The sequence below is a fragment of the Nicotiana tabacum genome, chromosome 10 (assembly GCF_000715075.1).
Source record: "Nicotiana tabacum cultivar K326 chromosome 10, ASM71507v2, whole genome shotgun sequence".
NCBI classification, from domain to species: Eukaryota; Viridiplantae; Streptophyta; class Magnoliopsida; order Solanales; family Solanaceae; genus Nicotiana; species Nicotiana tabacum.
In genome coordinates this window covers 62505113-62528837 of record NC_134089.1, presented here as the reverse complement: position 1 = coordinate 62528837, position 23725 = coordinate 62505113, and the positions used below count along the sequence as shown (strand labels likewise).

General features: G+C 37.1%; 1 protein-coding gene across 2 annotated transcripts; it reads left to right on the top strand.

Moving 5' to 3' along the window:
• The first annotated feature begins 891 nt into the window (after positions 1-891).
• On the top strand, positions 892-23149 carry LOC107807527 (B3 domain-containing transcription repressor VAL2-like). Of its 2 annotated transcripts, none has more exons than XM_075222914.1 (14): positions 892-1268; positions 1363-1502; positions 3278-3359; positions 3432-3548; positions 5666-6309; positions 6467-6563; positions 6955-7129; positions 7614-7690; positions 7781-7858; positions 17203-17370; positions 17497-17546; positions 17855-17968; positions 18455-18522; positions 22070-23149. In XM_075222914.1, the coding sequence occupies exons 2-14, from the start codon at positions 1390-1392 to the stop codon at positions 22774-22776; spliced, it is 2490 nt and encodes an 829-aa protein (XP_075079015.1). In that variant the 5' UTR covers positions 892-1268; positions 1363-1389; the 3' UTR covers positions 22777-23149. The 2 variants fall into 2 exon arrangements, with proteins under 2 accessions (XP_075079015.1, XP_075079016.1); XM_075222915.1 differs by having other exon boundaries at positions 1355-1502.
• The last annotated feature ends 576 nt before the right edge of the window (positions 23150-23725 follow it).

Here is a 23725-nt window from a genome sequence, read left to right as displayed (position 1 = left end):
AGCACGGAAAACTACTAATAAATTCTTTTACATTTCATGAGTATTTTAGTTTTAGACTTAAACCCACTCAAAATATCATTAATTTTTCTGATTCCTTGTAATTTAACATAGACCAAAATATGATGATATAAATTCTTTCTAATAAGAAGAATATTGGAATACTTAGCTCATTGCCCTTATTTTTTCGAAAACAACAAAAAATAAAGCCGTTTGCAACCGAATTCATACTTGACCCCTTTAATAAGTCTTTATTTTTTAATATAAGACGACAAATTATTCAGAAGTTCATACGTTACACGTTCAATGGTATTTATTACAACCTCATCTTTTCAAATATATAGTTAAAGTAACACTCGTATATTACACACATATTTTGGACTCTATCATTCTTTTGAATTGAATTTTGTTAGAATTGAGTAAAAGTTAAATAATTTTCCAGTTAAGTTTAGAAACTTTCCATTTTTTTACCACACATACTATCAAAACAAGTGCAAAAGCGTGCAAAATAAAAATTATAGTAACTTCAAAAGTGAATAAAGTATTTATTCAAAATATAAATATTGTTATGGTGTACAACAATTATTAATAAAAAATCCTTCCATGTGAGCATGAAAGAGAAGTGGTCAAATAGATATATTCTCCAAGTCCTAAAAACTATGAAGAATAAAAAGGAAAAACTATAGAAGAAATCCCTCAACCACTCGACAAAATTACACACAGTAATAATTTACCCTAGTCCCAATAAATTTTAGTCAACTGTTGGTATAGTGTAATTTGACTTACCATTGAGTCCATACTTTGTAAGAATTTTGACGTCATAACTTATATTATATACAAAGAGACATGGGAATCCACGAAACTTTAGGGTCAATATATATAGTAGCATTCATTGTCCGAAACAAAAAGGAAAAAAGGGACAAAAAAGTAAAGCAAACAACGGTATCTTCAAGTATCGTGCATGCATTTTGTTGTGCTCTCTGTTTTTGTTTTTTTGGTTTGCATGCACACACGCTTCTCTCTCTAAAAAAAATCATCTCTTTCTCACTCTATACATACATAGTACTATAATGCAATCTGAAAAAGGAACCGCTGTATATGTAATTTGGTCATCGAAACTACCACCTATCACCGCTGCCGACCACCGCCGTTTTCTTGAACTCTGATTTGACCATTTTCTTGTGTGCATATTCACTTCAAGATTTCCATAATTTCATGCCCATGCCACGCAGCCTACTCTATTTTCTGGGTGCACCAGTAGATTAGGCAAGGTGAGTTTTTTTTTTCTTTTTCTTTTGGGGGGTTTGGGATTTTTAATTTTGGGTTTATTTGATCTAAGTCAATGATTTCTTGAAAGGGTTTTAGGGATTTTTGGATTTGGAAATCTTAAATATGGGGTCAATGATATGCATGAATGAGGTTTGTCGTAAGACGACGTCGTCTGAATGGAGGAAAGGTTGGAGCTTGAAATCCGGTGGATTTGCAAACCTTTGTTACAACTGCGGGTAATTTCTTCTTTTAGTCAAATATTTCTGTTTCTTTCATGATGCAAGGGCAGTTTGGGCCTTATTATCCCCCCCCCCCCCCCTAAAATTGCTAATGATTTTCTTTTTATTTGCATTTTGAAATTGTTCCTAAATTTAGGATTTTCAGTTATATGTGAACATTTGTTGTTATATATAGTTCGTGAGTGGGGTTTTCCCTCCCTTTTACTCTTTTATCAGAAGTAGGAGCAGATTTATTTTATTTTATTTTATTTTGTTATGTGAATTATGTTGCTTCCCAAAAAAAGAAGCCTCCTTTTGGGCAAGAAGAGGAGATGGGTCAAAGTCAAAAAGACTGTATGTTTCTTGTTGTTGCTTCCTCATTTCGGGGGAAGGAGAAAAGGGTCAGAAGTCAAAGGACCATATGGTGGTGCCTTTTTGTTCTTGCTTTATTCATTTATGTTTTCTAAAAGAAGACGAGTGAGGTGTGTTCTAATTACATGATAGCTTATTGCATATACCTTTCCATGTTATCTTTAAATTATTAAGGTTACGACTTAGTCCCCAAGATTAGAGGCGGATGGCGTAGCATCTAGACTTCAACTAAACCCAATATTTTTAACACGGAACATGGATGCATATGTAAAAATTATCACTAAATTTCAACAAATATTAAATTCTAAACTCATAATTTCAAAAGTATAATGAGTTTAATGCTAAGGACCTTAAAGGTAGAATCCATCATGCGTAAGTTTTGGATCCACATCTACCCAAGATGACAGCAAACTGGCCAGGTGGCTACAATTCGAATCGCAGTGTGGCTCGCGTCTCCCTACTCCACTGTTAACTATGTGAAAGAAAAGAGCTTGGACTTAAAACAACATGAAAATAACCTACTCATAGAACTTGAGTCTGAGGACAATGTTGCTTTCCTGGCCTAGAGTTTTTGCTGCTTTGTCGGGCTTCAAGTACTCGTGATTCTTGAAATCTCTCTGTCACCTTTCTGTTGGTCTTTGTTGGCGAAAGAGTATGCTAGCCTTAATGTCAACTGCTTTATTGTTAACTTGGCTATACGACTCTTAAAATCAGTAGGTAAATATTAAGTAGGTAGAAATTCCAATTCCTCCTGATTTTCATGGTTCATTTCCTCCTGTCACCCTTCTATCGCTTAACAGCTTGTTTGGATGGTTGTTATGTATCATTTCATAATGTATCATATAGTATTATATTGTATTGTACTGTATCGTTTTGATGTATATGATATTTGGATAGATGGTCTTGTTTGCCGTCGTTTCATGATGTCATGCACAAACAATATGAAAAATAAACTTGCAATATTATAGAAAAAAGTAAGCTATGAGGTAGAATAATTATATTAAAAGGTAGGGTAAAAGATAAAATATGATTATTTAACAATAAGGAAGGGCTAGATGAGAGAAAAAAAAAGAGAAAAAAAAATAATAAGGCAACGACGCGACAACACCAAATCGGTTGTTCCAAAAAGTGACACTTTTCGTCGTTACGTAACGACGGATTTAACGATATACAATAAAATTTAAGTAATAATCAAAACATTCATTGTATTTAAAGTAACAATATGATACAATACAACATGTAACAACCATCCAAACAAGCTGTAATTGTTAATTACTTGGAGCATTTTGATCAATCTAAAATGTAATTGATTTTTATTAGTGCTTCTGGTGGATGTCTTAGTTTCTGTTATGCTAACTTAGTAAATCATTAAACTTTATTTTGGCTCCTGCCTTCATTGATGTCATCTCATTTGAGTGCAGATCTGCTTTTGAGAACTTAACCTTCTGTGAAACTTTCCACATGGGGGATTCTGGTTGGAGAGAGTGCAAAAAGTGTGGGAAGGTAAGTTATAAAAGTTGGGTCAAGTTTGTCTCGTCGAGTGATTCTTGACTCTCTGTGCATATGGTCTTGCAGCATCTACACTGTGGGTGCATTGCTTCAAAATATTTGTTTGAGTACTTAGATTTTGGAGGTGTAGGGTGTATAAGCTGCACAAGGCGTTTTGATGGTCATTCCATGAGACCAATGCAGGTTCTTCTTTCTCCTTTCCTTTATCTACTTCATTTTCTTATGTCTCATGGGATAGAGGGTGAGGAAGAGGCGACAACAGTTGCACTACCAGAAATGAAACATAGTAGATATGATCCAAATATGTACAGATTTTAGTAATTGTTATTGGTGGGACAAGTGCCTCTGCGATAAATGTGGTAGAGAAATGAAAGCATGTCTTCTTATCATTATCCTCAGTTTTTTTTTATAATTGGTCCAACGAGCTGCTTGTATACCGGGATTTCCCCATTACATCAGTAAACCTTATTACTTTATAAAAATACTAACACAACAACAACTACACCTTAGTCCCAAACAAGTTGAGGTCAGCTGTATGAATCCTCACTTCTTCATTCAAGCTCAACTAACATCATCATCATACCAAATAAAATAAATTTATATATAAATATATATTATACATACATATATATGTATATATACACACACACATATAATTATAATAATGATAATAATATTAGAAACTCTCTAACAAGTCTAAATCCTATTCCCAACTAGTAGTTCATCAAACTACTACTAATAATAACAATAAGAATAATTTGTATAATTGGACCGAGGGGAGCAATATTTACCATTGTTTATCCGGTATCTGCAAGTACACAAACCTGTTACATAACATAATATATTAAAATGCATCTGAATTATTCTTCATCATTCATGTTCATAATGCTGAACTGTTGTGATTGAGTATTCGATGAAGTGACATTGTCTTAAGTCTCTATGGTTTATTCTACTTTTTAAAACATCTACTTGTTTGTTAAGTCCCGTGGATGATTTTACAGCTAGAAAAATTAGAAGATATGCTGCTCTTATCCAGCCCTTCAATTCTGCATATCCTATTTATGGTAAAGATAGTTGTAGATTGCTAAATTTGGTGCGGGAGCACTAAATTTGGGTTATCATGTCTATGTAATGTATATGGTATCTGGCAGTGGTTTGGTGCTTGTCTGATGCATTTGACATTTAATCTAATATGTTTTATTGTGATGTTTGCTAATTTTCCATTGTAATAGAATATTTTGATTTATAATATTTTGGAATTATGTCGGCATTTTGGCCTTGTTGATAAATGTCTTACTTTTTCTGAAGCAGTGGAAGTACTGTTCTTCATATGCTGCAAAATACAATGAGTATGTGTATGAGATTTACACCTTTAGCAAATGGCAATTACATTTTGAAATACAGTTACTCACAATATGAGGATGGGTGAACATAAAATGTACCAATTATTGTAGTTTACACTTATCAAACTTGAAGTCCTTCCTTTATCCTTGTCAAGTAGTGTTATCACCCATTGGCAAGTATTGTGCTCCATTTTACTTGGTTGCTCATGTCTTACTGGTGTGGAGATTAAGAAAAGAAACAATGTGTTATGACATTGGAGTAAGTAGGATACATGGTTAAAGTAATAATTGAAACTCGTTAATGTTGAGTTGTCGCACATCGGTGGGATTTGAGGTCCTTGGTCTCCTTATATGGTCTTAGGCAATCCTCACCTCATAAGCTAGTTTTTGGGGTTGAGTTAGGCCCAAGGTCCATTTATCATCTAAAAGAGATATCACCATAGAACAAAGGCTAATAAAATGTAGTAGTTCATGTATTTTGACTTCTTGTAGTAAAAAAGTAATCTTCTAGGAAAATGGTAGAGTAAGTTGCTAATAACTAGATGCTGGTCAAGAAATTGGGATGGCATATATTTTGTAATTTTTTTCCTTTTTAACATTTACTATTCATTTACTCATATTTGCTTTCAGTCTTGAAGTATATGTATTGGAACGAAACGGGCCCCAATAGGGCGAAATGGATATAGAAAATTCACATAGCCGGACCAACTAGTTTGAGATTGAGGCAATTTTGATTGTTCAATTGATTGATTTGATTGTCATTTCCTAGAATTTAATGTATCATGTCAGTATTGTCTCACCATTCTTAGTTTGTTTTACCTTTCTAATAAGAGTTGTTTTCGGGTCTCTTTTATATATCAGCACCTTGCCTATGCTAATTGTTGTAGTCCTTAACAAATTTAGTTAGTAAGTTCCAGACATATTTTGAGTGTTACCATTCTATAAGTATTTTGGCAGGTACCTGCTGATGATTTTCGTAATAACACCTTCGGAACTAATTTTATACAGCCACTTCATGTGGAAAAGGGAGTAGATGAAACCAACTTCGAGGAAGGAAGGCTTCCAACAGTGAACAATATAACGGAGATTAGTGAGCCTGGTCAACCCTTTCAAAGTCAAAAGGATGAGAATAATGTGTCTCTTGGGAAAACTAAGCAAGAGAAGCTGCTACCTGTTGGTGATGTTAGCACATGCTTTTCAAATCTCAACCAGCAGTCTATAGCTTCTCTATTTCGTGAACAAGACAATAGCAAACCAAACCAAGGGGTAAAAGAAATGTATGACACGACCAATCAGCCATCGCTAGATTTCTCTTTGAGTACTCCTGTGGGTTGTTCAAGTTCGGGATTATCTTTTCCTGATGGAGGGGTCGAAGGAAGGGAACATGAAAAAACTCCCTTTCAACAGGGGCTAAGGACGCGCCACATATTGCTCAAGCCCCTCAAACCTAGTCCCAGTTTTGGTTCTGATTCGAACAAAGAACTGCCTTCACAGACACGGATTGCAAGGCCTCCTGCAGAAGGGCGAGGAGGCCGCAATCAATTACTGCCTAGGTACTGGCCTAGGATTACAGACCAAGAGTTGCGTCAATTATCCGGAGAGTATCCTTGTACTCACTTCTCATTGTTACTATTGCGTACTTTTGAGTTGTTTATCAGCCTGTTAATCATAATAAGATTAGCAAGCATAACTTAAGGAATTTTTTATATCACTTCTCTAGCTTGGTATCAATTATGTTTGCTTTGACTGCTATTTAAGCTTGAAGTCCACCATAGTTCCACTGTTCGAGAAGGTCCTAAGTGCTAGTGATGCTGGTCGAATTGGTCGTCTGGTTCTCCCCAAAGCATGCGCTGAAGTAAGACCTAACTCTTAAGACTTCATGATTCGTGAAGTTCCTACTATTCCCCTTGTCCCAATTTGATAGACTTATTTAGGCTATTTAAGGTCGATTTGACCAATTTTGGAGTTAAATCTGGTTTAGATTACTTTGTCTGGTGGGCATAAAAAATAAGTAATGAACTGTATGAACAATTCTAGAAGTTGCAATATTTCTTACAGAATGTTGAGAATATCTACTTAAAAATCTTTTAGTTGAAGATCATTTCCTTTGACCCCTGGGAAGCAAAGTAGGAAAACTGTTTTGAGGTAAAGGAGGGATAATATATCTTGTCTCTTACCTTTATGGTTGCTAATGGTTAGATTTGGACACACCTTTTTGCGCTTTATGAATTCTAAATCCTTTGCAGGCATACTTTCCTCCTATCAACCAATCAGACGGTCTGCCAATAAAGATTCAGGATATAAAAGGTAAAGAGTGGACATTTCAGTTCAGATTTTGGCCAAATAACAACAGTCGGATGTATGTTCTGGAGGGTGTCACCCCTTGCATACAAAACATGCAATTGCAAGCTGGTGATACTGGTAAGTTTCTTCATTTGATGTTGTAAGTGTCAGAGTTTCTTTTATGTCCTTTTTATCCCTTAGTTTCGATTCTGCTGCAAGGTTACCTTCTTTTGTTGTACATCAATGATGCTGCACTTGATATAACCTCCTTAAATGCTTCTTCTTGAATATTATTCTTCTTTTATTCCTTTTTTTCCCCTTCCAAAATCAGGGATAATCTGGTGATAATATATCCTGCTAGTGTTCACTACATCTTATCATGCTTTGGTTCCACTTATGTTAAAAATAGATGAAGTTGATTTTTCAACAGATAAAAAATGGAGATAATAATATGAGATCTGTCGATTTGGTACATCTGTCAGATGCGTCATATTTGCACAAATTGCACTATGCTTTTCTTTACATGATCGTTGATTCTTCATCAGACTCACCAGTTGACCGTGTACTTGGAATTTGTTAGTGATTTCTAATTATAACAACTAATTGTGGTATTTTATTTCAGTGGCATTCAGTCGAATTGATCCTGGAGGAAAGCTTGTTATGGGCTTTCGGAAGGCAACAAACAGTGTTGAGACACAGGTTACTTAAAGATAATTTGCTTGCCTTACTCAGTTTCCTTCAGTTATTATCTTAATGAATATATCTCCTCTTGACAATATGCAATCACAGGATCCTCAGTCCTCATACCTCCCCGATGGTAGTGGCTCCGCAGATACTTCATTTACTGGCTTAACTGAAAACCTTAATGTGAGTAGCTAGTTTAGCCTTTTAGGTATTTTGAGAAAGCTAGTAGCACGACATGCTTGCTGGATTGGTTCTACTTTTTCCTTTATGCAAACTCTCTCTGTTTTGGCAAAACATGGAAAGAATGGAGGCAGGACCAGTGCTGATTCTGTGCACCGGCAAGTGCCGGTTTCAGAGAAGAAAATGTCACGCCCCGAACCTGGGCCTGGACGTAACACGACACTCGGTGCCTGACCACATGTGACCGAGCGAACCAACTGGCTGGCTGAATCAACATGTGGTATCATAACATACTGAATGCGGAAGATAAATTAACACATGCTGATATACTGAAAGTCTGGATGATATAAATCAAAGTGCGGAAATACTAATACAATTCTAAAACATATTTGTTGCCAACATAGCTTAATATGAAAAGCCCGTGACTTTGTCTAACTGTTACTCTAGTCTATGAAGCCTCTAAAAAGTACGGAAAGCACTGACTGTAACAAAAAAATACTGAAGACTATAAGGTAATGAAAATGCCCCGAAAGAACTAGGATCACCAAATAGCTGGTACGAGAATCTTAGCGCTCGGAATCATCAACCTGTAAATCATTACCTGCATTGTGAAATGCAGGCCCCGGGCAAAAGGGACGTCAGTACATTTGAATTGTACTGGTATGTAAAGCAACTGAAAGAAAGAATTATAAATGCTGAAACTGAAATTAAGCTGATAACTGAGATTTGATAATTGATAACTGAAATGATAACTATTGAAACTGAAACTGAAATGATAACTGATAACTGAACTGATATCTGATAGCTAAACTGGTAACTGATAACTGATAGCTGAACTGATAACTGATAACTAAACTGATAACTGGCAACTAAAATGGTAACTAATAATTGAACTGAACAAAGGAAGTAAGGATATGAATACTCCCTCTCCTGAATGATGAACAACCTGTTTATCTGAATAATAAACTGCGTCCTCAGGCCCAATATATATATGTGCATATATGCACAAACTGCGGCCTCGGGCCCAAGTATACGTATACATAACTGCGACCTCAGGTCCAAAATGCATAAAGCATAAACTGCGGCCTCAGGCCCAAAGATGCATAAATCATAAACTGCGGCCTCAGGCCCAAAGATGCATAAAGCATTGACTGCGGCCTCAGGCCCAAATACAGGTGTTCAACATTCAGGGATTTTAAAATCAGGAACTGAGAATCATACTGCAATACATAATAGTGAAATACTGAATCACGCTGAGTTACATGATACTGGAATACTGGGTCATACTGAGTACATAATACTAGAATACTAAATCATACTGAGCTACATAATACTGGAATACTGAATAGGACTAGAATGAGATATGTATTCTTGAACTGATTATGAACACCGAAACTTCAACTGTTTATGACATGTTGAGTAAGCCATACTGAGACTTAGGGACATCAAACCCAAGTCTATATTGAATACGAACTGAGCTCACAGCGTTCGGAATGAAAGTCATGACCGAGTTATGAAGCTAGAGAATAGAAGCTCTACAACTATTCAAGGAACTAGGGTTAACTATATTTCTGAGGCAATTGATACGTCGTAAAAGAAACGTAGTGTAGGGAGGATCATTAACATTCCCAAACATAGAGAGTTAGCCTCACATACCTCAATGTCGCCCCTTAGTGATACTACAATGATCCACAACACTAAGAACCTTCAATCTACAATAGCAATATCCAATGGAACCAATATTAGTAACAAATTCCATAACTTAAGCCATTTAGGCATATTATCAAACACCTTGTAGGCATAAACCTCTACATCTCATCACCATATAATTAGTTCATCTAATTACCACCATTCATCAACAATTTATCCTACCATCATGATTAACCAATTTATAACTTTCAACATCACGTATATGACCATCCATTCACACCCAACCAACAAATCCTATCAAATAATCACCCTTAAATCCCTACCATGATCATGTATTTAAATTGGAAATTTATGGCTTCCAATCACCATACCATAAGTTGTAATACTTGATTTATACTCATGATTCCATAATAACACCATATATGTAAGTCTAAGGGTGTAGGATTACCTCTTGTAGACCAAATCTTGAAAGACAACTTTTAGGGTGTTCTTGAGATTTTGAAGAAATCCTATGAAACCCAATCAAAATCATGTTGTAACTAGTGATTGAGAAGTGAAATCACCATGAAAACACACTTAAAAACTCACCTTAGGTGTGCAATTGGATGCCTTGGTCGAGTTGGGGTGTAGAGGAAACCCTAAGCTTGAGAAGTGACTCCATTTCTATTATTTCCGGCCTTTAAAGTATTTAAAACCTTCCAGATGCGCTTGTTCGCGCGCGAGGCAGAATACTCAGCGAAAACGCGCGACTTCGCGCGCGACTTCGCGCTAGTGACACCTGCCCAGTAAAATGGTCATAACTTTCTGTATACACCTCCAAATGACAAACGGTTTGTTGCGTTGGAAACTAGACTCAAAGGGCTTTAATTTGATAGGTTATGCATCACACAACTCGTTATAGAACCGGAGATATGATCGTTCAAAGTGAGGTCATGTGCGTATTCATTCACAGCTTTAGTCCATTTTGAAATTTTCCAACTTGGCTTAGACTTAGGCCTCTCCTTAGACCCCAATTCACCTCTAACATAACTTATACACTTATTAACATAACCACTCAATTACCATCACGCTAATACTCGTTTAATGCATCCACAACCGATTCAAATTACGGGGTATTACATAAATAGTCCTTGTCCGTACACAGCTGATTCATATTTACGGAGTATTACATTACCCATACTCATCTTGATAGGGCTTCACATGTCTAAAAGATCACATTAATAGTCATCTAACACATCCACAACTAATCCGAATTTATGGGGTGTTATATTATCTCCCCCTTGGGATCATTCGTCCTCGAATGATTATTCTGGTTGTATCTTAGGATAACTCTGGACCATAAATGGGTCTAGTGGGAACATGAACTTTCCTTAACACGTGCATACTAAACTGAATGAATACACGATCACTGAACTGATGAGGTACTGAATTGAATAGGTACTAGAATGAATGGCTACTAAACTTACTAAACACTGAAAGACATGGAGATTTTAATATAAGACCTGAATGAGAAGGTTAGATAACTTCGACATTTCTCCAAAATACCTACCAGCTAATCGAGCATAACACTAGCTCCATAGGGCATAATAATATGCATAACATGAAACATATACATGAATACTGAACTGACACGAATAATCGAGTGCTGAACTGACGTGAATATCTACTCACTAAACTCACATCAATACCTGAGTATTAAGCTGTCATGAATATCTGAGTACTGGATTGACATGAGTATCTGAGTACTGAACTGACTTGAATGTTCTAACGTGAGATCTGAATACTGAAAACATAAATGTCGTGACATGAGATTTGAATACTTCGAAACTTGAATATTATAACATGACACGTGAAATACTGGTGTACAACCGCTAATTATGGTAGAAATTCTAACTCATACGCTACTTACCCGATCCTTCATAGGATCCTATATGGGCTGATGTATCTGGGATTGAGCTTTCCTTTCTTTCCAAATCTTATAACACCTTTCATAGGCGAAACTTTTAGAAACACCCAATCATCAACTTGAAACTCTAGGTCTCTATGTTGCATATTCAAATAGGACCTTTGACAACTCTGAGCTGTCTACAAATGCTATTGAATCAACTTGACTTTCTCCATAGACAGATACACCAAATCTGGTCCCCGCAACTCTGCTTCGCCAACTTCGAACCAACTAATTGGCAATTTACACCTTCGTCCATAAAAATCATACTTTCAAAATGAGCGACATAATCCTATTATAAGGTCCATATTTACCATCTCCACTAATGGATGTGTGTGTTCTGAACTTGGTTTTTTGTTGCTCGACTTTCACTTGCTGACAATTTAAACACTTGGCCACAAGGTCTGCAACTTTCTTTTTCATGTCGTTCCACCAATAAATCTTCTTAAGATCATGATACATCTTTGGGAAGCCTAGGTGGATAGAATACCTGAAATTTTGGGCTTATAACATCTTCCTCCCTCGCTAAGTCCATCTGTGGTTGGAACACACAATTTATCTTGGTACCTCAAAGTACCATCATCTCCCCCTTGTTCAAAAGCCATCATCTTAAGCATGTGAATCCTCTATTTCAGCTACAACAAGTAGGGATCATCAAACCATTTCTACTTCACTTCGGCTACTAAGGAGGAATAGGTCATGTTCTAGACAATAACTCCACTATCTTTGGTGTCTGAAAGTCGAACTCCTACCTTGGCTAAGCAGTGAACTTCTTTCAACATAGTTCTCTTGTCTACCTTATTCTTGAGCTTTACTTCCCACACTTGATTATATTCTTAAGCACTTCCTGAAAACACTTATAGAATTGTTGTGAGCTAAGTCTATACTCCGAAAATTAGAGTCTCATGCGATGGCACTACCCTCGTGATACATAACTGGGCATGATTTTTATTTTTATTTTTATAGCCTTTCTGTGATCACTTTATCATCAATAACTAAGTTCGGTGATCATTCTACTCACTTTGTGTTTCTTACACATGCTAGACATAATTCCTGTGGTAATTATACAATTTTCCCTCATTACCGAACTGATTTTCTTTTTCATATCCCATGCTAACTATTCGAGTTTCAGATCTTCAACTGGACTTACTGAAAATTTTCACATCACCCCTTAGACCACATGTCTTATACTTGTGGATCCTTCTCTTTTTGCTGGGATCCAAATAACTTTCCTTATTTTCTGCAATTCTTTGCACTCTACGTCAATGACGACTCATCTTCCAACTTACTTCTGAAAAATCTTTCTTACTAGGAAAAACTAAATTATTCACTTAACGGAAAGCTAATGTATTCACAGCTATCATATACAATCTTAATAATTTAACTCTGCTCACACTGTCAATCCTGGAGAAACAAATTACGATAATTCCTAAAGGCTATTCTTCTATAGTTTGTGCTCTCACTGCTAGCTAATATTTTTTTTCTCACTGCTGATGTATTTCGAGTTTAACTTAAACTCTTTGGGTTCTAACACACGTTCGGTATTTCAAACTGTCATCCACTCACTAGAGTAAACCTGGCTAAGTGAATCAAATTGTACCCCTACTAGCTCTGCTGAAAGTGCTAATTCACTGTATCAACTCAAAACTTACTTACTATTCTTTTACTAACCACCTGCTAGCATCATATTTTCTTCTCCTGCTTTGGATAACTAAAGTGAAGCATAAGGTTACTCCTAAATTCCCTCATCATCTGACCATATTCTTTTGCCGCATACTATCATTCTTTTCGAACTATGTACATGGATCACACTTAGGGAAATCATCTGTCTTAAACAAAATTAGAATATGTAACCCCAAACTTTCTATATAATATAAAATCATATCATACTATAAACATCCCGGGTAATCACTTAGTCACATAACTTAAGGGGAATTGTCATATCCTTTATCTCACAATAATAGCTGCTTCTTATAGCAATTCACTAACGTGGTACTTTCTAATTATGATTTGAATAAATTTAAACAACTTAAAATCATTCCCTGAAATTCACTATTGGCTGCTCTTAGTTCTCATTGCATACATCATATCTTATAGTCATTTGCATGAGTTGTACGAAATCACATCTTTGGTAATAACAAACGTTTCTGACTCCTAGGTATTTTACCCTTAGACTCTTTTCTGTCCAAAACTATAGTGACCAATGTTGGGGTCTAACATCCAAACTATCATCATCCAACTTGTGGCTCCATTTCCAAGAATTAAAAGAAATTGTTCTCTAAGGTAAAACGCATACGAATACACTACCATGCACAAACTTATCCTTCAAAGTATACCATCATTTGATAAATCACTTCTTGCACCATCCGGTGAGTCTTGGTCTTAATCCAGACCTAAAGTATGCAAAGGTTTCGCTATAATCACTATTACTTATATTTTCTTTGAGCATCCATATGCATCACCGTATACTCACAAGTCTCCAGAAATTTTGATACACTGAAAATTGGATATTTGGTAAACATATAACTGAATACTAGCATACTGAATAACCATAAATTTGCTAACTGAAAGACTGTATAACTGGTAACTGAGGTAAACTAATAGCCATGAGACATGATAACTACTTTGGTACTTTCTGATAAGGTTATGCTATAATCTGTACTTCTATCCATTGCATCCCACTTTCAACATCTCCTCAAATCTCATTTGTTACCTACATGTATTCCATAGTAATACCACAATAGGCAAATCATCCTTTCTAGAACCTTATACCTTTCTTGCGCGTCGCTTGGGTATAATACGTTTGGAATTCGATAGGAAAAGAAGGTTAACTATTGCTCTAAGCTTCACGGCACGATCTAGAGTAGAAAAAGATGAGACAATCCTGAATGTCTTGGTAGTTAACCGTTTATATGAGTGGCCGGCACACACATATAAAGGAAACTCCACTAGACACGGCTTCATAGACTCCCTAGGACACTTGAACCTAGTGCTCTGATACCAAGCTTTGTCACGCCCCGAACCTGGGCCTGGACGTAACACGACACTCGGTGCCTGACTACATGTGACCGAGCGAACCAACTGGCTGGCTGAATCAACATATGGTATCATAACATACTGAATGCGGAAGATAAACTAACACATGCTGATATATTGAAAGTCTTGATGATATAAATCAAAGTGCGGAAATACTAATACAATTCTAAAACATATTTGTAGCCAACATAGCTTAATATGAAAAGCCCGTGACTTTGTCTAACTGTTACTCTAGTCTATGAAGCCTCTAAAAAGTACTGAAAACACTGACTGTAACAAAAAAATACTGAAGACTGTAAGGTAATGAAAATGCCCCGAAAGAACTGGGATCACCAAATAGCTGGGACGAGAATCCTAGCGCTCGGAATCATCAACCTGTAAATCATTACCTGCATTGTGAAATGCAGGCCCCGGGCAAAAGGGACGTCAGTACATTTGAATTGTACTGGTATGTAAAGCAACTGAAAGAAAGAATTATAAATGCTGAAACTGAAATTAAGCTGATAACTGAGATTTGATAATTGATAACTGAAATGATAACTATTGAAACTGAAACTGAAATGATAACCGATAACTGAACTGATATCTGATAGTTGAACTGGTAACTGATAACTGATAACTGAACTGATAACTGATAACTAAACTGATAACTGGCAACTAAAATTGTAACTAATAATTGAACTGAACAAAGGAAGTAAGGATATGATTACTCCCTCTCCTGAATGATGAACAACCTGTTTATCTGAATAATAAACTGCGGCCTCAGGCCCAATATCAGGCCCAATATATATATATATGTGCACAAACTGCGGCCTCGGGCCCAAGTATACGTATACATAACTGCGACCTCAGGTCCAAAATGCATAAAGCATAAACTGCGGCCTCAGGCCCAAAGATGCATAAATCATAAACTGCGGCCTCAGGCCCAAAGATGCATAAAGCATTGACTGCGGCCTCAGGCCCAAATACAGGTGTTCAACATTCAGGGATTTTAAAATCAGGAACTGAGAATCATACTACAATACATAATAGTGAAATACTGAATCACGCTGAGGTACATGATACTGGAATACTGGGTCATACTGAGTACATAATACTGGAATACTGAATCATACTGAGCTACATAATACTGGAATACTGAATAGGACTAGAATGAGATATGTATTCTTGAACTGATTATGAACACCGAAACTTCAACTGTTTATGACATGTTGAGTAAGCCATACTGAGACTTAGGGACATCAAACCCAAGTCTATATTGAATACGAACTGAGCTCACAACGTTCGGAATGAAAGTCATGACCGAGTTATGAAGCTAGAGAATAGAAGCTCTACAACTATTCAAGGAACTAGGGTTAACTATATTTCTGAGGCAATTGATACGTCGTAAAAGAAACGTAGTGTAGGGAGGATCATTAACATTCCCAAACATAGAGAGTTAGCCTCACATACCTCAATGTCGCCCCTTAGTGATACTACAATGATCCACAACACTAAGAACCTTCAATCTACAATAGCAATATCCAATGGAACCAATATTAGTAACAAATTCCATAACTTAAGCCATTTAGGCATATTATCAAACACCTTGTAGGCATAAACCTCTACATCTCATCACCATATAATTAGTTCATCTAATTACCACCATTCATCAACAATTTATCCTACCATCATGATTAACCAATTTATAACTTTCAACATCACGTATATGACCATCCATTCACACCCAACCAACAAATCCTATCAAATAATCACCCTTAAATCCCTACCATGATCATGTATTTAAATTGGAAATTTATGGCTTCCAATCACCATACCATAAGTTGTAATACTTGATTTATACTCATGATTCCATAATAACACCATATATGTAAGTCTAAGGGTGTAGGATTACCTCTTGTAGACCAAATCTTGAAAGACAACTTTTAGGGTGTTCTTGAGATTTTGAAGAAATCCTATGAAACCCAATCAAAATCATGTTGTAACTAGTGATTGAGAAGTGAAATCACCATGAAAACACACTTAAAAACTCACCTTAGGTGTGCAATTGGATGCCTTGGTCGAGTTGGGGTGTAGAGGAAACCCTAAGCTTGAGAAGTGACTCCATTTCTATTATTTCCGGCCTTTAAAGTATTTAAAACCTTCCAGATGCGCTTGTTCGCGCGCGAGGCAGAATACTCAGCGAAAACGCGCGACTTCGCGCGCGACTTCGCGCTAGTGACACCTGCCCAGTAAAATGGTCATAACTTTCTGTATACACCTCCAAATGACAAACGGTTTGTTGCGTTGGAAACTAGACTCAAAGGGCTTTAATTTGATAGGTTATGCATCACACAACTCGTTATAGAACCGGAGATATGATCGTTCAAAGTGAGGTCATGTGCGTATTCATTCACAGCTTTAGTCCATTTTGAAATTTTCCAACTTGGCTTAGACTTAGGCCTCTCCTTAGACCCCAATTCACCTCTAACATAACTTATACACTTATTAACATAACCACTCAATTACCATCACGCTAATACTCGTTTAATGCATCCACAACCGATTCAAATTACGGGGTATTACATAAATAGTCCTTGTCCGTACACAGCTGATTCATATTTACGGAGTATTACATTACCCATACTCATCTTGATAGGGCTTCACATGTCTAAAAGATCACATTAATAGTCATCTAACACATCCACAACTAATCCGGATTTATGGGGTGTTACAGAAAAAGACTACAAACATCGGGTATAAAAATAAGAGGCTTCTCATGCATGCTGATGATGCCATGGAGCTTAGAATGTCATGGGAAGAATCACAAGAATTGCTCCGTCCACCTCCAACTACCCAACCGACCATTCTTGTGATTGAGGACTGTGAATTTGAGGCGTATGATGTAAGCCAACTCAGTGTACATTGTATCACACAAATTTTGTTTCTTCCCATTTTATTTTTCTTCATTTCCTTTCCATCATGATAGAGATTAGTAATTGAAAACTATAATGCTTTCTTTTAACTATAGGAACCACCAGTCTTTGGGAAGCAGACAATATTTACTTCCCGGCCTTCTGGGTAAGGCACAGACTCTTGACTATTAAGAAAAGCTTTTTCAGTGTTCAGAAAGTTTTCTCACTATACCATTACATTTAGCCTCATTGTTTGTCTATTTTTTTCCACGTACATCGGAGGATGTAGAATCCGAAAAGATCAAAAACAGAAACTATGTGCTTTTTCTATAATATTTGCCTTTGCTTTTGCTTCATATCAAAGCTGCCGTTATAGAAAATTAGTGAATTTGCTGCTGCTTATTTCACTGCTGCTGCTTATTTCACTGCTAGAAACTGCAAGATTGTTAAGTGGTTGTAGTACCCTTTGTACAGGGACCAGGAACAATGGGCTCAATGTGACAGCTGCTCCAAGTGGCGTAGATTGCCCATGTATGTTCTCCTTCCTCCTAAGTGGACTTGTTCAGACAACATCTGGGACTCAAATAGGTTTGTAATCTTCCATTTTTGATTGTTACTATTTAAGCTTGTTATTTGATTCTCATTTATAAATATCACATTGCTGAAATAAAGAAATGTTTTGCTTCTTGCCCATTTGGTGAAGTTTCTTAATAGGTAAACCAAAACTCAGCATTAAACCCCCCACGGCCTCACCCATATCAATTTAAGAAAAAGTGGATTAAACATTTTGTGTGGAGTTTTCTTTTTTCCTTTTTGGCTTCTCATATCATTGGCAAGCTTAGCTAACTGGAGCAAGTTGGTGTTAGGCCTTTAATTTCTTTTAAGCACGTTTAGTTGTCCAAGATGCCATGTTCTGGTGCATCGCTCTGAGATTTTTCACCCTTTTTTTATGTGTTGGCGGGGGGCTCTGCAAACTGATATAAACCTCTACCTGTGTGTACTTATTGACTAAATAAGTTATGAAGAAAGGCTACAGTTATCTTACCCATTTTCTGCCAACATTTTTGTTTACAGATGTTCCTGTTCGGCTCCTGAGGAGATTAAAGCAAAGGAACTGGAAGCTTTCTTTAGAGTCAGCAAGGGTATCACATCTTTTCTCCTTGTTTAATAGACTATCTCCCCTACCACCTTTTATTTGTATTTTTAATTTTTCCCTCTTTCAGGAAGAGTGGTTAGACATACTTTAATGGGGAAAATGTGTGAAAAAAGACATTTCACTACATAATTATGATGTAGTCAAGAAGTATATATGGTTAAGAATGATGATGAATGATTAAACACGTCTTACTTGCTAGTACAACAACAACATACACATTGTAATCTCCTACAAGAGGGTCTGGGGAGGGTAATGTGTACGCAGATCTTACCCTTACCTTGTGTGAGGTAGAAAGGCTGGTCCCGATAGTCCCTCTGCTCAAAGAAAAAACAAAGCAAGTTTGAAAAAAACAATAGTGAAGAGACCATGTTAGAAATACTGGAGAAAAGAAACAGTAACAACATCATAATAACAAGATAGCCGACGCAAAGGAACAACAGATAATATAAAAAATTTACAAAATAGGATAATATGAGAATAATACTAATGCTATTGGTACATAGAAGGACGAGCATATAAGGTGCTTCAAACTGTCACCAAGCCTCTCACACATGAAAGTGAGACATTGGTCCTCGACTACCTACTAACCTTCTAACTTAATCCTCGATCTCCATACCCTCCTATCTAGGATCATATCCTCGGTAAGATGAAGATGTGCTATGTTATGTCTAATAACCTTACCCTAATACGGCCTACCTCCACCTCTCCTAAGACCTACTATTGCCAACCTCTCACATCACCTTACTGGGCATTTGTGCATCTCCTTTTCACATGCCCGAACCATCTCAGCCTCGCTTCCCTCATCTTATCCACCACGGAGGCCACTCCCACTTTGGCCTGTATATCTTAGTTCCTAATCATATCTCTCCTGGTATGCTCACACATCCATTTCGGCATCCTTATTTTCGCTACTTTCATTTTCTAAACGTGTGATTTCTTGATTGGCAACATTCTGCCTCATACAACATAGTTGGTCTAACAACCACTCTATAGAATTTTTTTTTAAATCTTGAATGCACGTTCTTATCACACAGCACACCGGATGCGGGCCTCCATTTCATCCACCTCGCTCTTGTACGATGTGTAACATCATTGTTAATTATCCCATTACCTTGGATTTTTGACCCAAGATACTTCAAACTTTTTCTCTTTGGGATGACTTGTGTATCAATCCTCACGTCCACACCCACCTCATGTGTTATGTGACTTATGTCACAAAACTTGCATTCCAAGTACTTTGTTTTGGTCCTGCTCAACATGAAACCTTTAAACTGCAGGGTCTGTCTCCAAACCTCTAGCCTAGCGTTAACTTCGTCGCGTTTCTTGTTAACCAATATTATGTTATTTGCAAATATCACACACCATGGCACCTCCCATTAGATATGTCGCGTCAATTCATCTATCACCAAGGCAAATACGAACAGGCTAAGAGTTGATCCCTAATGTAACCCCATCACGACTTAAAGTGTTCCGAGTCTTCTCCCATTGTCCTCACTCCGATCTAGGCTTCATTGTACATGTCTTTAGTCGTCCTAATGTATGCCACAAGTATACCTTTCGCTTCAAACATCTCCACTAGACCTCCCTGGGTACTTTATTGTATGCTTTTTCTCTTCCTATCCCTATACTACTCCACCAATCTCCTTACAAGATAGATGTCTTTTGTAATTGACTATCCCGGTATGAATCCGAAGTGGTTCTCGAAAATAGACACACCCATCCTCATCGGCTCATCCTCATTTCCACCACCCTCTCCCACACTTTCATTAGTATGGCTTAGTGGCTTGATATCCCTATAGCTGTTGCAATTTTGGATATCACCCTTGTTCTTGTACAACAGAATCATTGTACTCCACCTCCATTCCTCGGGCATTTTAGTCGTTTTTGTCGTCCTAAAAACGACGTTAAATAACCCAGAAAGCCACTCTATACCTACATTTCATGCACTCTTCCAAAATTTCACCAGGATCTTGTCAGACCCGGTCGCTTTTCACCTTCTCATCTTGCGAATAAGCCTCTTTAACCTCCTCAAACTTTATACACCTACAATATCCAAAATATCAACTATTCTCGGAGTGCTCTAAGTTCCCTAGCAGAATATTCGTGACACCCTCTTCATTTAAGAATTTATTGAAGTATGCCTGCCATCTTCGTTTAATGTATGCCTCTTTCACCAATACTTTGCCTTCCTCGTCTTAGCTGCATTTCACTTGGTCCAGGTCTTGGCCCCTCCTCTATCTCGCCTTGGCGAGCCTATATAGCTTCTTATCCTCGCCTTTGTCCTTAGCTCTTCATATAAGTGTTCAAAAGCTGCTGTTTTTGCCGCTGTAACCTCCAACTTTGCTTCCTTCTTCTTCGTCTTATACCTCTCCACATTCGTCCTCTTTTCCTCCTCATTTTTTCTCTTCACTAACTTCATATAGGCAACCTTCTTGGCTTCCAACTTTCCTTTGGACCTCTCCATTCCACCTCCCCTTAATGTCCACCAAAATTACCCCTCGAGACTCCCAACACCGCTCTAGCTACTTCACTAATGCAATTAGCTGTCCTATCCCACATATGTCTTACTTGCTAGTAAAATATAGAATCTTTTAGTGCTTAAAAGCACCCAAGAAGTCAAGATCTCTTAATCCCCACAATAAGGGTTCTACATCTTATGTGAATTTTTTCACTAGTAAACCACATTGTACACTCTAGCATACATCACTTGTGATGTAGCTTCAAAATTTTACTAGCTTGTTAGATGCAGATTATTCAGGAAAGGTGAAGTTGATAAAAGTTGGTGCTTCTTCTAATTTGATCAAATGGAAGTAACTGTACGTACAAGATTCGTCATGAAAAATTAGTCACTTTCAAAAAGGTCCATTTCTCAGTTACCATGTGGAGATGTAGATCGTCCTTAATTATGTTCATTCGGTAGCGTTAGCACTGACATTGAATTAATCACAACCAAAGTTGAAGTTGGACTTCAGTTGAAATCCATAGTTTTGTAACTTCTTACGATGAACACCCCTATTCTTTTCCATCTAATGACCCGTCCTTCCTTGGCAATCCGAGTAGCTGCCAAATAGAAGTTGTTCCAATGCAGATTCATCTATAAGAAAGATATCACACCGTGCCGAAGTCTTTGAATTAGGCCGTGTTATGTCCTTTGGCTTGTCAAAAATGTATAATGTTCTGTGTTTCCACCTACTTTATAAAGATAATTTATGATGATTGTCTCTTTAAACGAACCAAAAAGTAGTAGGTGCATCAAACCATTTATGTAGGTAACGTTTTTTGAAGAAAGCAAATGAGTTGTGGATCAGGATGGGGTATACGCTATACATGTTGATGAGTGGACTTGCTAAGTTTTGTATTCTACGACTTTTTTGAATAGAAAAGAAGTGAAACTATTTGCTCATTTTTGTTTTTACCAACCAAAAGTTGCAAAACAAATATAATTTCTTCTCATATCCTCGCGTCTAGAAAGTTGATTGTTTCCTTTTATAAAGATTATGCCCTTCACTGTTATATTGTTTTTTCATTTCCAGGTTACAAGAGGCAAAAAATTGCCGGGAAAAATGAAGATTGTGAACCTTCTGGATTAAATGCCTTAGCAACAGTTGCTGTTTTGGGAGACAACATTGGCGACCTGGGAGAGCCTTTAGTTGGAGCCACAACAAAACATCCTCGGCACCGTCCTGGTTGCACTTGTATTGTTTGCATTCAGCCTCCAAGTGGAAAGGGCAAGCACCAGCCTACGTGTAAGTGCAACGCCTGCTTGAGTGCCGAACGACGTTTTAAAACCCTCATGCTGCGTAAGAAGAAAAAACAATCGGAAAGAGAGGCAAAAGTTGCACAGGCAAAGGATCAGGTTCCACCTAAAGATGGATCAGAAACAGATGGGGCAAGTGGAGCTGAATTGATGATGCAAACAAGTCATTCCGAAAACGAAAGAAATACAAATGGGGATAACATGGAGAAAGTTGGAGCTGGCGAGGGACAGTTGGACCTTAACTGTCATCCTAATCGCGAAGATGAAATGCTAATTGAGGCAGCAGCTGGAATAAGCATGACATCTCTTATTAATGCTGCTGATCTTCCACCGGATATGTATCAAACGCAGAATGGGCTCGCAACCTTGGGCAAGTGTTTGCTGTCACTAGCTACTGCTGAGAGTGAAGGACAGCAACCGGATAATGGATGTGTCAGACCTGCTGATGCTCTAGTACAGGAGAATAATGGTGACAATGGGTAATTTCCTGATTCGGCTCTTTATCTTTTAAAAATATTTTTTGAACCTTGGAAGGGGAGCCTTGCTACAATGGGGCTGTCATGTGCCTAGGTGGTCGCGAGTTCAACCCATAGAAATAACCTCTTGCATATATGTAAGGTAAGGCTGCATATTATAGAACCAATGTGGTGCAGTCTTTCCCCATACCTCGGCATAGTAAAAGCTTTTTGCACCGGGATATCCTTTTTAAAATGCGTTATTTATCTGGTTTTTTCACACATACGTATCATCTAGATTTACTAAAGTTGTTCTATGCGTAAATAGTTGAGCATTTCAGGGAACAATTTGTAAATCTTGATTCTTTATGATCTAAGTGCCTGTCTGGAACTTTTCTGCAGACATCATTGATTTTCATTTTTTGTACCATCATTTGTTGATCCGTTAGAATATTCAAGTTTGACAAAATAGAGGTCCAAACATTTATGGATATCTTAGTCGTAATTTGTATGTGGAGTTTTCTTTCGTTGTTATCACACGCTAAGAGCAATGCCCGCTCCCTAGTATTCTTGGAGTTGGACGGTCATTCTGCTCTTTGGAACTTTCTTTCTTATCTCGTTTAAATAGATACAACTGAAAATATCTAGACTCTTACCAAGCCATGGTGGATGACAAAATGTTTGAGGCTTATAATATATAACTAGTATTTAGATAGAATATTAGAGGTTTGTATTACTTACTTTATTGTCTTAAAAGATTTTACATATTATTGTCTTAGAAAACAGCAGCCATTGCGGATCACATAGTTAATTTGAGAAGTAATTCATAATCAGAAAAGAATTTTGTAATTGCTCATTTACATATTGGTGGTCCATAAAAAAAAGAGTGTACGTGTGAGCAGTAATAGGATAACTAACTATGACACTTCAAATCTAAAGTTTTGATCAATGATTGTTAAGTTCAACGATAGATTATT